The sequence below is a fragment of the Vespa velutina genome, chromosome 9 (assembly GCF_912470025.1).
Source record: "Vespa velutina chromosome 9, iVesVel2.1, whole genome shotgun sequence".
NCBI classification, from domain to species: domain Eukaryota; kingdom Metazoa; phylum Arthropoda; class Insecta; order Hymenoptera; family Vespidae; genus Vespa; species Vespa velutina.
The window spans coordinates 7738540-7752415 of NC_062196.1; the positions used below are offsets into that span (position 1 = coordinate 7738540).

General features: G+C 36.6%; 2 protein-coding genes across 4 annotated transcripts in view; one reads left to right on the top strand and one right to left on the bottom strand.

Moving 5' to 3' along the window:
- The window catches only part of LOC124951807, a 19808-nt gene extending 9103 nt beyond the window's left edge, over nucleotides 1-10705 (bottom strand). Inside the window, exons 1-4 of the mRNA XM_047500717.1 lie at nucleotides 10396-10705; nucleotides 10147-10275; nucleotides 9333-9438; nucleotides 9078-9204 (exon numbers count right to left, since the gene is read on the bottom strand). Of these exons, the coding sequence (XP_047356673.1) occupies nucleotides 9078-9204; nucleotides 9333-9438; nucleotides 10147-10275; nucleotides 10396-10413 (380 nt within the window). The 5' untranslated portion in view covers nucleotides 10414-10705. The remainder of the gene's footprint in view (nucleotides 1-9077; nucleotides 9205-9332; nucleotides 9439-10146; nucleotides 10276-10395) is intronic.
- The window catches only part of LOC124951802 (CCR4-NOT transcription complex subunit 6-like), a 391461-nt gene that overhangs the window by 257447 nt on the left and 120138 nt on the right, over nucleotides 1-13876 (top strand). The window contains exon 1 of one of the 3 annotated variants that reach the window (XM_047500707.1): nucleotides 449-703. The exons of the other annotated variants lie outside the window; for them this stretch is intronic. The gene's annotated coding sequence lies outside the window, so the exon portion shown is untranslated. Of the gene's footprint in view, nucleotides 1-448; nucleotides 704-13876 lie in introns of those variants that run through there. 3 annotated transcript variants of the gene reach the window in all.

A 13876-nucleotide genomic window follows, 5' to 3' on the forward strand; every position in this document is an offset into this window, starting at 1 on the left:
ATTTCGGGCATAATAAAATCTTATAGCGACGGGTGGTTCGAGAGATAGGAATAGTTGATAGGTTGGTAGAGGGTGTTTTTAGAAACGATGAAGGGATTCGACGAAATTAAATCGTTTTTATCTCAGCCAGGTCTCTGACCGTTTTCGATATTCTAGCTGACACTTTACTACTTTCCAGATAGGAAACCACCACCATTTCGATACGCTCTCTGCGTATAAAACCTGCGGGGTAAAGCACGAACTACGAAACTACTATGGAACGAGCGTGCGCGGACAACATATTTTCTACATCTCGACTTTATTACTGCTCGTTTCGCACGGGTCCTGCGAAATCATAGGAGGATGCGGAATGAGATTTCTCTAATACCATTCTGTTTCACGCCAAAGTGAGAGAGAGAGAGAGAGAGAGAGAGAGAGAGAGAAATATCTAATCTGTCTTTCCTATCGACGAGCTTTCCCTTTTGCGTTAGAAATAAAACGAAAGAAATAAAAATAGTATAGTATCCGATCGATTTCTAGCACGATCGACGTGCGAATTCTAGCAGAGCCGCGAAATGGGCTTCGGAGAAGATGGCAATAGCACCAGAAGCGAAAGAGGATATCAGAGAAAAAAGAAGGGAGAGAGAGAGAGAGAGGGTATACCTTGAGAGGAGGGATTGCTGGAGAGAGTCGAATCACCGTCGAGAAGCAATATTGGAAAGCGGTGAGTTCCCTGGTATCAGCTGCTAGCAACAGCTCCTAATAAAATATGATATAATCCCAATACCCCATAAACTTAGACGTAGCCTCCGTAACTGGCATACGATATCAAAATCGAAGTCTTCTTGCGCCCTTTCGAAACGAAGAGAGATAGAGAGAGAGAGAGAGAGAGAGAGAGAGAGAGAGAGACAAGCGTCATGCGATAAGCACAACCCTCCAACGTTCTTTCCTTCCTTCCGAATGAATTTATTATTCCCCTTTTTGAAAGGGGATAAAGGTGAGAGAGGGGGAGACAAAACTGTCAATAGAAGAAGGGAGAAATTATGTACAATCTTGTATGTTATTATTTTCTTCTCTATTTTTTTTTTTTTTTTTGCTTTTTTTCCCATTCTTTTTTATTTTATTTTTCTTTGTAATCTTCTTTCTTTCTCTCTTTCTTTTTCCTTCTCTCTCTCTCTCTCTCTCTCTCTCTCTCACTCTCTCTTTTTTTTTTCTCCGTTTAATTTTTCCTTCGCATAAAGCACAAAACCCCGTGGAAGGTTTTAAGTTACACGTTTTCGTTTCGTCTACGTTTATCGGCAAACTGATTATAAGTTTATCGTTGAGGAAGTTTATCCACGGTTAACCATGGACATTAAGAAGGCTGATATCGCGTGTATACGATAAGCGCTTAGACGTCCAAACTTTTTCCAAAGTATCGCGCTAAAGCTATTATTTATTAATAAAATGAATACTGTGCACGCGATCTATTATAACCCGAAAGAAAATTTCTAAGTAGTCTAAACGCTTCAATTTCTTCTCTCTCTCTTTTTTTGTTTTCTTCCCCTATTATTTTCCACGTCACAATTCTATTCTCATCGTATTAGAAAATAGATTTTTTAACGAAATTTCGTAATTTTGTTCTCTCTCTCTCTCTCTCTCTCTCTCTCTCTCTCTCTCTATCTCTATCTCTCTATCTTTTTTTTTCTATTATTTTTTTTTCAAAATATTTCCATCCAATGATCTTAACGTTAAACGTTCATATATTTACTCGCATTCTGGGAATATTCAAGAAGGATTAATTAATCTTTACTCTGTAAATATTCTAAGTACCGCTTAGTAATTGTATGAGCGAATAAGATGCACGAAGAACGTTTAAGTGACGGTGCAGACAGAGACGAAGAGAAAGACTGTATACCTAGGTGTCTGTTCTGGTCCTAATTAAACCGGAGTTGACTCATTATCGTCGTTAAGATTAGACCCAGCCAGAGAGAGAGAGAGAGAGAGAGAGAGAGAGAGAGAAGGACGAAGAGAATTCTCTCCTTTTCGACGAGCCTTGTTAATAGCATTATCGCGAACCACCGTTTGCACTTTGGAATATAGCGTTAAAAGGAATGATCATCCCTGATCTAAAAGTCTTTATAATTTCAGAATAAAAAATTACTTCGTCAATTTTACTTCAATTGATCCATTTAAATCCATTTTATAATTTATTCATTTATTTATTTACTTATTTATGTATTTATTTATTTATATATATATATATATATATATATATATATATATATATACATATTTTCTTTTTTTTTTACGAAAATCAAAAGCAAAACTTTGAAATTAATCATAAAATTTGTTCGCTTCATTCATAATGCGATCTTTATTAAACGTTTTACACGTTTACGGAGTGTCTACGGTCTGCACACACACACACACACACACATATATATATATATATATATGTATAAACGGGTACAAGCATAGCCAATGTATGTCATGACTACGTTTTCGCGACTCAACCGAGAATTACTCTCGGCTAATTCCTTCCGGACCGTACAATATATCCACATAAATATATATATATATATATATATATATATGTATATATGTATATATGTAGTAGAGCTATACTAGGTGAAAGCTTATTCATAACTTTACCCACACCTTAAATCGCCCTCCTACCAGTTCTGTTATGTGTTTCAGACGGATTACGCGTTAGACACAGTTTAAAGTCCGCCAGTTAAATCTTTCCCTGAGAACTTTGGCTTCGATATACAAATTTTGCAAGAAGAGTTAATACGATAAGAAAAGAAAAGAAAAGAAAAGAAAAGGAAAGATAAGATAAGATAAGAGAAGAGTAGAGAGATATGATCGTGAACTATAATAATATAAGGCAATTTCTTTTCTTCGAATTCATATAAAAATATCTAAAAGAAACTTGTTCCCTTCATACGAGAATTTGTCCTTTGTTTATGATACATTTCTATTGTATTTCTTTCTTTTTTTCCTTTGTTTTCTTTCTTTCTTTATTTATTTATTTATTTATTTATTTATCTTTTTTTTTTTTTGTTTTTGTTTTCTCCTTTGACGAGAACAGTATACCCTCGCACGATATAGAATGAAAAATATAAATGGATAGAAATATTACTTCGAGATAAATCTAAGTGTTATCTCGATTCGATGGGATATACGATCCAATATCTTGGTAGATTCGCGCCCGTAGCACCTTTAGGGATTAGCGTATCGTAGGTGTCCGTATAACACGACTAACAAGAGCATCGATTACGGAACGTCGAAGGTTGACCCTATGTGGTTAACAGTACAAGCCGGTAGAGAAGACTCGATGAAGCCGCGGACTCTTGTTCCGTGGGCAGCGAAGCGTGCGAGAACAACTGGCAAGGTAAGGTAGAAAAAGGGAGACACTGTTACCGAAGGATAACATCGACGAGGGAAAACGAGGAAGAAACTCTTTGAAAGAGTTAGGAGAGATAGTGAGAAAGAGAGAGAGAGAGAGAGAGAGAGAGAGAGAGAGAGAGAGAGAGAGAGAGAGAGAAAGAGGAAGGAATCTTTCATAGAGAAATGTGTCTAAAGAGGAGGAGAAGGAAGAGAAGAAGAAGAAGAAGAAGAAGAAGAAGAAGGAGGAGGAGGAGGAGGAGGAGGAGGAGGAAAAGGAGGAAATAGAGTGAGGATACAGTAATAGTGGGGAGATAGTTAGCAATGCTAATTGTAAAGGCTTTCTTACGAATTCTCGCATCGCGCTTTCATGATCACTTAAAAAAAAGAAAAGAATAAAAGAAGAAGAAAAAAGAAAGAGGAAAAGAGAGAGAGAGAGAGAGAGAGAGAGAGAGAGAGAGAGAGAAATGAAAAGAAGAAGAAAAAAGAAAAAAGAAAACAGGAAGAAAAAAAAGAAAAGTCGAGCTCCTTTCCCATTGTATTATACTTTGAAGCGATCGGTTCTAAACATCTTCACGTTCATAGACAAGTATCGCTCTCTTCCTTTCTTCCTATACTTCCTCTTTCTACATGGTACTTTATAGCTTTTACTCTTATCGATTCCCACGGTTAGTTTACGGAACGAGTACTGCTACATTTGTCGGAATACATCGTGACTCGGACGTTGATGAAGAGTGCACCAATTCGCTGATCCGTTAAGGATTTAATTCAGTCAATTATTATTCTTCTCTTTTATTTCCAATTGTGTATTGTTAGCTATCGTGAGATCACGTTGCGAAATCATTGAAATCATTCTATATAGGGGAAATCTATATAATAGATCGAATTAATTTTGATACTCTTGATTTTTTGCCCCATTTTTTTTTCTTCTCTCTCTCTCTTTTTTTTTTTTTTTTTTTTTTTTTTTTTTGCTTCGACAAAAAAGAAATCAAATTATCGAATTATTCTCGAATGGTCAGATACATATTGATGTATATGTATAGGTATGTACGTACATACGTACATACATACGTACATACATACATACATATAGACACACATATTGTCCACCCTATCGATTCTTACCCAACGGTAAGATCACGGTCGAGATTGGTTTGATCGCTTTATGCCCGTTACGTGCCAGCTTCGAGACGTTTCTCTCTGTGTCATTCCACTCGAGAAAAACTTGAAAAGAGAGCAACGTGAACTCTCCTTCCCCTTCCTCTTTCTTTCTCACTCACTCTCTCTCTCTCTCTCTCTCTCTCTCTTTTTCTCTCTCTTTTTCTCTCTCTTTCTCTCTTTCTTTCTCGATTTCCTACTCGCTCGACCGATTGGATTTCGCGAACGTGCGACTGGCATCCGATGACAACGAGAAGCCGACTCCCGCCGGAGATGACCCTTCCTTGCTTGTATATCGAGAACAGAAAATAAGTGATCGAAGAAGAGATAGAGAAAATTAGATAACATTGCTCCTATTTCTTCATCTTCGTCCTTCCTCTTTTTGTTTTTTTCTTTTTCTTTTATCTTCTTCTTCTTCTTCTTTTTTCTTTTTCTTCTTCTGAAAAAAATACGCAAAAGTCAACGACGCGATACGTTTCGCTTAACACAAATCTTATAACGCATAATTTACGATCTCCCAGAGTGTATAACCCAACTGTTTAGATAAGCGTATCCGGGAACTTCTTTAAGAACGGTATACCACACTCGTTAGAGTAAGCTATCTTGAAGTTTCGCGTAGCAAAGACGAATTACGTTGCCATTCTAGGTCCTTCTTGTTCTTTGGCCCATTGTTAAACCATAGAATCCTCTTAGTTATAGCTGTTAACAATGGAACTTCCAAAAGTTCGATTCAATTCGTTCCGACTTTGAATATGGAGTGTACCCATCTTCCTCTTTCACTTTGGTACTCTATATTAATAACGTTATATGAATGGCCAAACGTTAATCATCTTGTTATAACTTTCACATATAATCTATCGTTTCTCTCTTTGTCTGAATATTTCACGTTTGCTCTTTTGATCCATTCTCTTTTATATCTTTTTCTTTATGAACACGACACGAGCCAAAGTTAAATCTTAAACAGCGAACTATCTTGCGGACAGGCTATTCGTCCGTAAGGAAAAAAATTCGTGAAAACCAGTAAAACGTTCGAGAGTATTTAAGCAAAACTACTTGAACAAGTAGGAAGTACGTACTACCTCATTTAAGTTACAGCACGTTATGAAACTATCGAAGGTTTAGGATTGTTTCTCAAGATGGACTCACGAGAGAGTATCGTATTTGTACGAAACAACGGATCGTTAAGGAATCGATATATCGGTATAAATGTATCGCTTACATTTCGAGTTTTTTTTCTTCTCTTTCTCTCTCTCTCTCTCTCTCTCTCTCTCTTGTGCGAAATCAAATGAAGAAACCGGAACGATTATTTCGTACAAGATTATTATCATCGTTTTTCACTTAGAATAAATATTATAATGAGTTTTTAAAGCTATTTTTTTTTTCTTTTTTTTTTTTTATATTTAATCCTCAAAGGACGTATCATACAGAGGAGTATTTCGTGAAACGCGATAACGATTACGCAGGGACCAATCGGAATCGTAATTTAGGTCAAACTCATCGGAATGTGTCTCATAGAAAAGATTTGCCGTGACCTGCCTCGAACAAAGGGTGCAACCTTTCGAAGGTTCGAACATTGTCTCTCCGTTAGGATACCGTAAAACTTTCGTAACACTTGCACCTCCTCCTCTTTCGACTCCTCCTTCCTCTTCTTCTCCGTCTTCGTCCTCTTCTTCTTTATCTATTCTCTTTTCGGCGTTCTCCGTTTGTTCAGAAGCATCCCGCACCTGTTTCGAATCGTTAAACGTTCCCGAGTGAAGTACAAGACGACGATAAAGTTAATCCTTTTTCTTTAACGGCTAACAGAAATTTTGTTTCGAGTTTGTTGAAAAGGACCTAGTTTGACTTTGGTTACTACTACGAGGGATAAGTTTAAAACGATAAAGAAAGATAAAGAAAGGAAGAAAGAGAAGAAAAATAAAATATATAAAAAAAAAAAAAAAAAAAAAAAAAAAAAAAAAAAAAGAGAAGAAAAATAATATACAAGTTTTAAAGTACACTTAAGTAATGAAGAAAAATTGTTTCTCTCTCTCTCTCTCTCTACCTCCCATAATCCTTGATAAGCTAAAACAGCCAATTCCGAGTTTGGATTAAGTTCATGTCCCTGTTCATTGGGAGGGTCCAACTTTGAGCTCGTAATTTCGACTAATCGTCGCTGTCCACGACGAGAATGCCACGGGTCATCGCTTTTATTTTCCGCCTGTGCGTAATTTCCGTAATTATGTCCGCAGAGCGGACATACCAGCCTCACTTGTCTCTCTCGACTCAACATCAGAGGTACGAAACACAATGGCCAACATCTGAAAAGCGCGAATGGTTATAACGGGTGCGGCATTGTTTCATTGAAGGATACACGAATGCAACCAGCCTATTTTCGTTAATGATTTTCCATTATGAAATTCGTTCTGTTCGAAATACTACGATAGAAATGATCCGGTATAAAATCTATTAACCGTTATCGACTTATATCTTCCAACCGATTTCGAATTTATCGGAGATAAATGTTCGACATATTTGCTTATTACCTTGGCTATTTATGATTATGACTAGATGTTCCACTCGATGCTTTATTTGACCAGATATGTTTCATTGATAATTTAATGGAACAAATAAAAGAGAGGAAGAGAGAGAGAGAGATAACTAACCCTAACAAGCATGTAGCACCAAGTCTCGAGCTCGAAAACATATGTCTCTTTGTGAAAACTATAGGTAGAGCATCCTCGTTACACACCGGACATAATAAACTCTTGTCATGATATTTCCAAGTTTCCACTGTTCAATAAAATAAATATCATTTAAAAATATTGAACGTATATATCGTAGGATATTTGATTGTAATTTATTGATAGGATCAAAGAATATCTCGATAAAAAAAAAATATTACTATATGAATTCTTTCCAATGGACTTTCTCGTTTCTTTTTATTCAATCGATTTTATTAAAAAAAAAAAAAAAAAAAAAAAAAAAAAAAAAAAAAAAAAAAAAAAAGGGAGAGTAGAAATCATAAATAAAAGATCTACTCGGGTAGACTAACCTCTAGTCGAGAAAACGCTCCTTTTTCGTTTACTATTTCCAAAAGGCCAAATCTTTCTTGATGATAACTTCTTTCCGGAGATCCACGAGCGCTCCTTGACTGGATTTTCAGACCGATCGCGTTCTACTTTCTGAGGTATATAAAAGTGCGCTTTCTAAAATCATAAATTTATCCTTGGCGTCATTAAAGCGCCGTTCACTTCTCAGGACGACGAGATTAGCCATAATTATTATCTCGAGCGTCTCCGTTGATAATTATTAACGTGGCTTCTCGTGCGTTCAGATTACGTCGGGTTTAATTTTAAAAAGAATTTATTTATCCTCGTTAAAAGCGTAACAAAACTTTTCTAAAATGCTTAAGGAACCGTTTCGTAAATCTTTATCTCAGTCATTTTTTATTTTAAAATAATTAATGAGGATATACGTTGATACGTTTTGAATTCATTTCTAGAAGATCTGCAATCATTGTAAATATTTTATTAGAAAAAAATCAAAAGATATATATATATATATATATATATATATATATATATGTATATATGTATGTATAGAACGATGATGATTTAATCTCGAAAGAAGGACTCTTCTCTTATAGCCTTCTCGCGAAAGCTCGTGGACGAAGATGGAAGTCGAACTTGCGAGTTCTCGGAATCCGGTTGACAGGGAGCCAGGCCGTTATTTTTATACTCGTAAGTCCCGTAAACGTATCCACAGGCCGGACAGATCATGCGAATCTTCTTCGTGCGTTTCATTAACGGTATAAAACAAAATGGCCAACATCTGTCGCAAAGGACAGTATTTTTCTTTTTTTTTCTCTCTCTCTTTTCTCTCTCTCTCTCTCTCTCTCTCTCTCTTTCTCTCTCTATTTCATATATATATATATATATATCAAAATTGTAAATCATCATGAATCGTAAGAGAAAACGTATTAGGGAATTAATACGATCGATTTAGCTTTCTAATTTACTCGTTCGATGTCTATAAATTACTTGCTCGTGACTCTAGATACTCTGTATACAGTTCGATTGGAAAAATCATTAATTACGAGAGAATCAATGGCGCTTTTCCAAAGCTTTGCCTAAAAGGGTCGGACGATTGTCAGGACTAAAACTGACAAGTTGGAGCTTAAGTTCGTGAACCCGGGCTTGTCATTAATCTCTCTCCCGCCAGGGACGCTCGCGGAGTGCGCGGAAAATTAATCGTTGGATCCGTGCACTGACCAAAAACTCGGAGAGGCGTGTCCCTCTTTCGTTTTATCGTGCTCTGCTTTTAAATGCTTAAACCCTTCCTATCTTTACTTCTTTTCACAATCGTTAGTTAAGGTAGAAAAAAAAAAAAAGAAAAAAGAAAAGAAAAGAAGGAACAAATTTCGAAAGAAAAGAAAGAAAGAAAGAAAAAGAAAATTATATGGAAATGGAATTTTTCGGAGATGGGAACGAAAGAAAAATAAAAAAAAAAAGAAAAAAAAAAAGAAAGAAAAAAAAGACAAAGTAAAAAAGCTACCAAACGATTGTTAAATCGTCAATCGATATACTAATTACCCCAGAAGACATGTCGCTGCAATATGAGATGTTGTCAAATTGTGTCTGCGAGTATGCAATGCCGGCACGAGTTCCTTTCTGCATTGAGGACAGATTTTTTTCTCGTCGTGCGACTTCCATGTATCCACTAAAAAAGAAAACAAAACGAGACGAAACAAAAAAAAAGCAAAAAAAAAAAAAGGAAAACAAATTACGAAGATCAAGGAATCTTCTTAAAAATGTTTCTACATCTTGTAGATATACGTGTAGATATACCACGGGTCGTGTAGATTCTCTTTCTATCTTTTTCCTTCGTATCAGAAAGCTTTGCTTGTCCTGTGCCTTTTGATTGTTGTCTTTTCAATATTTGTTCACCGTTTCCCTACGAAAAAGATAATAATAATCATAATAATAATAATAATAATAATAATAATAATAATAATAATAATAAAAAAATGGATCAACAAAAAAATGTCCTATCCAATGAAATCATAAATATATATATATATATATGATCGTTTGAGATTGGAACGCATTATAAAACATCTTGTATCTATCGTACGAGTAAACGAATATTCCCATTTGAAACGAGCCTTTACGTGAATGCATCATAAAGATCGATTTCCCGCGACGATGCCTTGGAATTCTTTTCACGCTCGGCATTCGTTCGACATTTTATGAGAGGAAAGAAACTGGAGGAGGGTTCTCCTTTTGCGTCCATTTCAAGACTTTATACCTTTCACGAGGTAAAAGAGACACGAGTCACGGTTCAAGAATGTAGCACGGGTGATAAGAGCAAAGGGGTTGAAGGTGGAACACATAGAGATAAAGAAACAAGCGTTAAGGGCAATCGCATACTACTCTTATGTACTATAGATACAAAACGTTTCTTTGCGAGTGTTATTTGTTTGTTCAAAAAAGAAAAAGAAAAAGAAAAGAAAAAGAAAATTAAATAAAATAAAATGAAACAAGAAAGAGATAAAAGGAAAAATAAATTATTATAAAAAATTCTTAATCGTTGAAATATATTTATATATATATAGAGAGAAAAAGAGAGAGAGAGAGAGAGCGAAATATCATCGATATTTACGTGATTATCCAATCCCTGAATAGAGATTTTTTGATGATTCCTTCGAACGTGCCCTAAAAGTCGTTCGGTGTCTTTTCCTTTATCGCTCACACGTTTATCGCATATGGGACACCACGTGGCAATGGAGGTCTAAACGATAAAAAAAAAAATATGTTAATGCATAAAGCTAGAAATAGCGATGATGAACTTAGAAGAAACGAAGTATCTATATATATTTATATTAATCCACAATATGATAGAATAAATAACCTGCGTTCCCTCTACCATATTCCCTTAGCTTTCTTTTTATGATTCTTTTTCGTTCTTGTGACTCATCTTCTCTCTCTCTCTCTCTCTCCCCCTCTCTCTCTCTCTCTCTCTCTCTCTCTCTCCCTCTCTCTTTCTCTCTCAAGAGAAAAGATAGAAATGTTTTGTGGATAGACGTTGGGTGGTTTTACGGTTGCGTTGACAAAGCTGAACTTGGCGAATATCGTGCGTAGTAAAGTGCCTTGAATTTGTCACTCGTTCTTATACGACTACTTCAAAACATATCCGAGCGTCGTTTTCTTACTATTTTTACGATCGCCTTACCATAATAAAAATTTGTACAAGCAAATATAAGGCGTGGTTATCGCTCGGTGAAAATAGTAAAAACATGTTTCAAGAAGAGGTAGTGTCGACGATTAAAAAAAAAAAAAAAAAAAAAAAAGAAAAAAAAAGATAGAAAAGAAGAAAAAAGGCCATAACCACTTCGACACTTTTATCCTGACGTCAAATTTCTCTTGTATTTTTATACTTAAATTTGTGATAGATAAATACAATATATCCCTTTATCAAAATTATTGAGAAAATTACGTTTTTCCTTTTTTCTTTTCCCCTCCCATCCTTGATAAAATACGAGTGTTGTTCTTGAATGAAATAAAAACAAGGAAAATAAAAGATCGTGGGGGAAAAGAAAGAAAAAACAAAAAGAAGAAAAGGAAAAGAAAAAACGAATCAAGAGTAAATAGAATAAAGGAAGACAGAGCTTCTTTTTTCTTTTTTCATTTTTTTTTTTTACTTAACTTATATAAAGGATATCGGTGTTCTTTCGTTCTTTCATTTGTTCGTTCGTTCGTTCATTCGTTCGTTCGTTCGTTCGCGAGGTGACATCGCGTTCGTATTTTCTCGAAGTCTTTTGGCCAAGCGGAAGTACTTTTTGGAAGAGGAGGAAAGGGAAGTAATCCTCAAAGTGTAAAACACGCGCGAGAGGTGGTAAAGCAGCTTTTACTGAATTCTCCGCGAGAAAGTTCCGACTTTAAAGCTGAAAGTTTTGCCACGTTGGGCAGAGATAGAGAGATGAGAGACAAAAGGGAACGTAAAAAGAGAGGAAGAGATAGCGATTGAAGGAGCGTAAGAAAAGGATATATATATATATATATATATATATATATATATAGATAGATAGGTAGATAGAGATATAGATAGATAGATAGAGAGAGAGAGTAAGAGAGAAAGAGAGAGAGGAGAGAGAACAAAGATCCGCACAAAAGCTTGTCACGGATGGCGGACAGGAGCTAGCGTTCGTTTCCGTCGACGGTTTTCGGAGGGAGGAATAGTGCGAAAATTCCGCAGTTTCTCTACTTTTAGCGGCAGACCACGGAATGGCACCGGACGTCGCTCGCATTCGAGATTCTACGATGCGGCACGCTTCGGCCCAACGTAGAAAACTTTCCACTTCGCTACAGAATTCGGTCCATTGTACTTTGATTAGTGCCGGATCGATTAATTCTTTCTTTCTTTCTTTCTTTCTTTCTTTCTTTTCCTTTTTTTTTTTTTATATTAATTTTCTTTTCACCTTTTTCTTTGTTCTTTTTTTTTCTTTTTCATTTTTTTCTTTTTTTTTTTTTTTTTTTTTTTCCTTCCTCCATCTTACAATTACTTTCTTTGTGAAACTTTTCTTTCATAGTAGTATAAGACCCGATCCAATTAAAATCTTTTTTTCTCTTTCCTTTCATCATCCTTTACAGTTCTATTACGATTTATTTATACAAATTAATTATTTATATAAGTAGATTTAGGTAAATGGGAAAAGTTATGTATAAAGTTTATAATATATATCGAGGAAAAATCAACGATATGTATGGTATTATCTAGATAGTCGAGGAGCGGAAATGAGCGTTGTGTCAGTGAGAGGAAGAAAGAAAGAGAAGAAAGAAAGAAAGCAAGAGAGAGACAGAGAGAGAGAGAGAGAGAGAGAGAGAGAGGGAGAGAGGGAGAGAGAGAGGTGAACCACAGAGTAAGCAACGTTCTTTTCACGGGTGGACGTTTACACGGTAATGAATACCATGGTTCTGTCTCTGGTACCGCTTGGTTAAATGAACGAAGCACGGTACTCTCTGTACCGGACAAGTAAAATTGACGGACGGGAGATCGTGAAAGGCAGTAATTGAATTAGAGGTAGACGAAGACGACGGAAAAGAGAAATAAGACGAGGAAGAGGAACGACGAACGACGAACGAAGACGAGGGATACGATGACGCGTGCGCTCGCGAGCACGCGCGCCCGAGCTCTCTAGCGAACGACGGCGCCGTTGGCAGTGGGTCAGGAAATCAGGGCGCCTGGAATAAGTGTTGCGAGTGAAGCGAGCTGCCGGAGAAGGGAAGAGAAAGAGAGAGAAAGAAAGAAAGAAAAAGAGAGAGAGAGAGAAAGAAAGAAATAAATAAAGACTCGTTGGAGATCGGTACCGTTAGTCTCGTCTACCTTCTTCTTCTTCTTCTTCTTGTTCTTCTTCTTCTTCTTCCTCCACGTTCCGCAATTCCTTCTTTCCCTTCTCTTTGCAGGAATGACGGAGTCTTAAGGCAGCTTGCTGCTAAAAAGCGTTCTATCGTCGTTCCGATAAAAGGATCGGCAAGAATTTCTTGCTTGTTAATCGACTGTTCTTCCCTCTCTTGACCTTGAATTCAGTCACCCTCTATACTCCTATGATTCTCTTTGATCGAAGTCGAAAAGAGAGGTGTAGAGAAAGAGAAAGAGAGAGAGAGAGGGAGAGGGAGAGAGAGAGAGATACAGAGAGATAAAGAGAAGGAAGGAAGGAAGGAAGGAAAAGGAGGTAGGCGACGAACAGATTTATAGCTTTTATGTATCGGCATCTCGACGGACGGTATTATAGGCGGTACTCATTAAATCCCGGCGTGGCCAAGGGAGTTCAAAGAGTCCGGGATAATTGCTGCGCGCGGTCAGATAAGGTGGTAAAAGAAGAAAAGAAATATATACATATATATATATATATATATATATATATATATATATATAAACATAAGGAGGGGAAGTAAAACGAGAGTGGAAAGAGTTAACGTGGCACAAAATCTTTCAATGTGTCTTTCCCCGTTGGCCCTTGCAAAAAGCGTTTACACATCGAGTCCTATCTAATTGCCGTTTGGTTCTTCCTATGTTTTGTCGAAAAGGTTTTAGATAATTGTACCTCGATCGTAGAAGAACAAAAATAAAATAGGAATAAGAAGAAAAGAAAAGAAGTAGAAAGAGAGGACAAAGGAAGAAAAAAGGAGAAGGTTAACGTGTCCTCGAACTGAATTCTCCAGAGAGAGAGAGAGAGAGAGAGAGAGAGAGAGAGAGGGTGGGGGGAAGAGATTGAAGGGAGGTAGGGAGGGACGGAAGAAGAGAACACCAAAGCCGATCGTATCACAACTCGTGGACGAGAGTAACTCGGCCGGCGTGGCCAAAGCAAAGGAAAGTTACGCTCTAAGTCCGA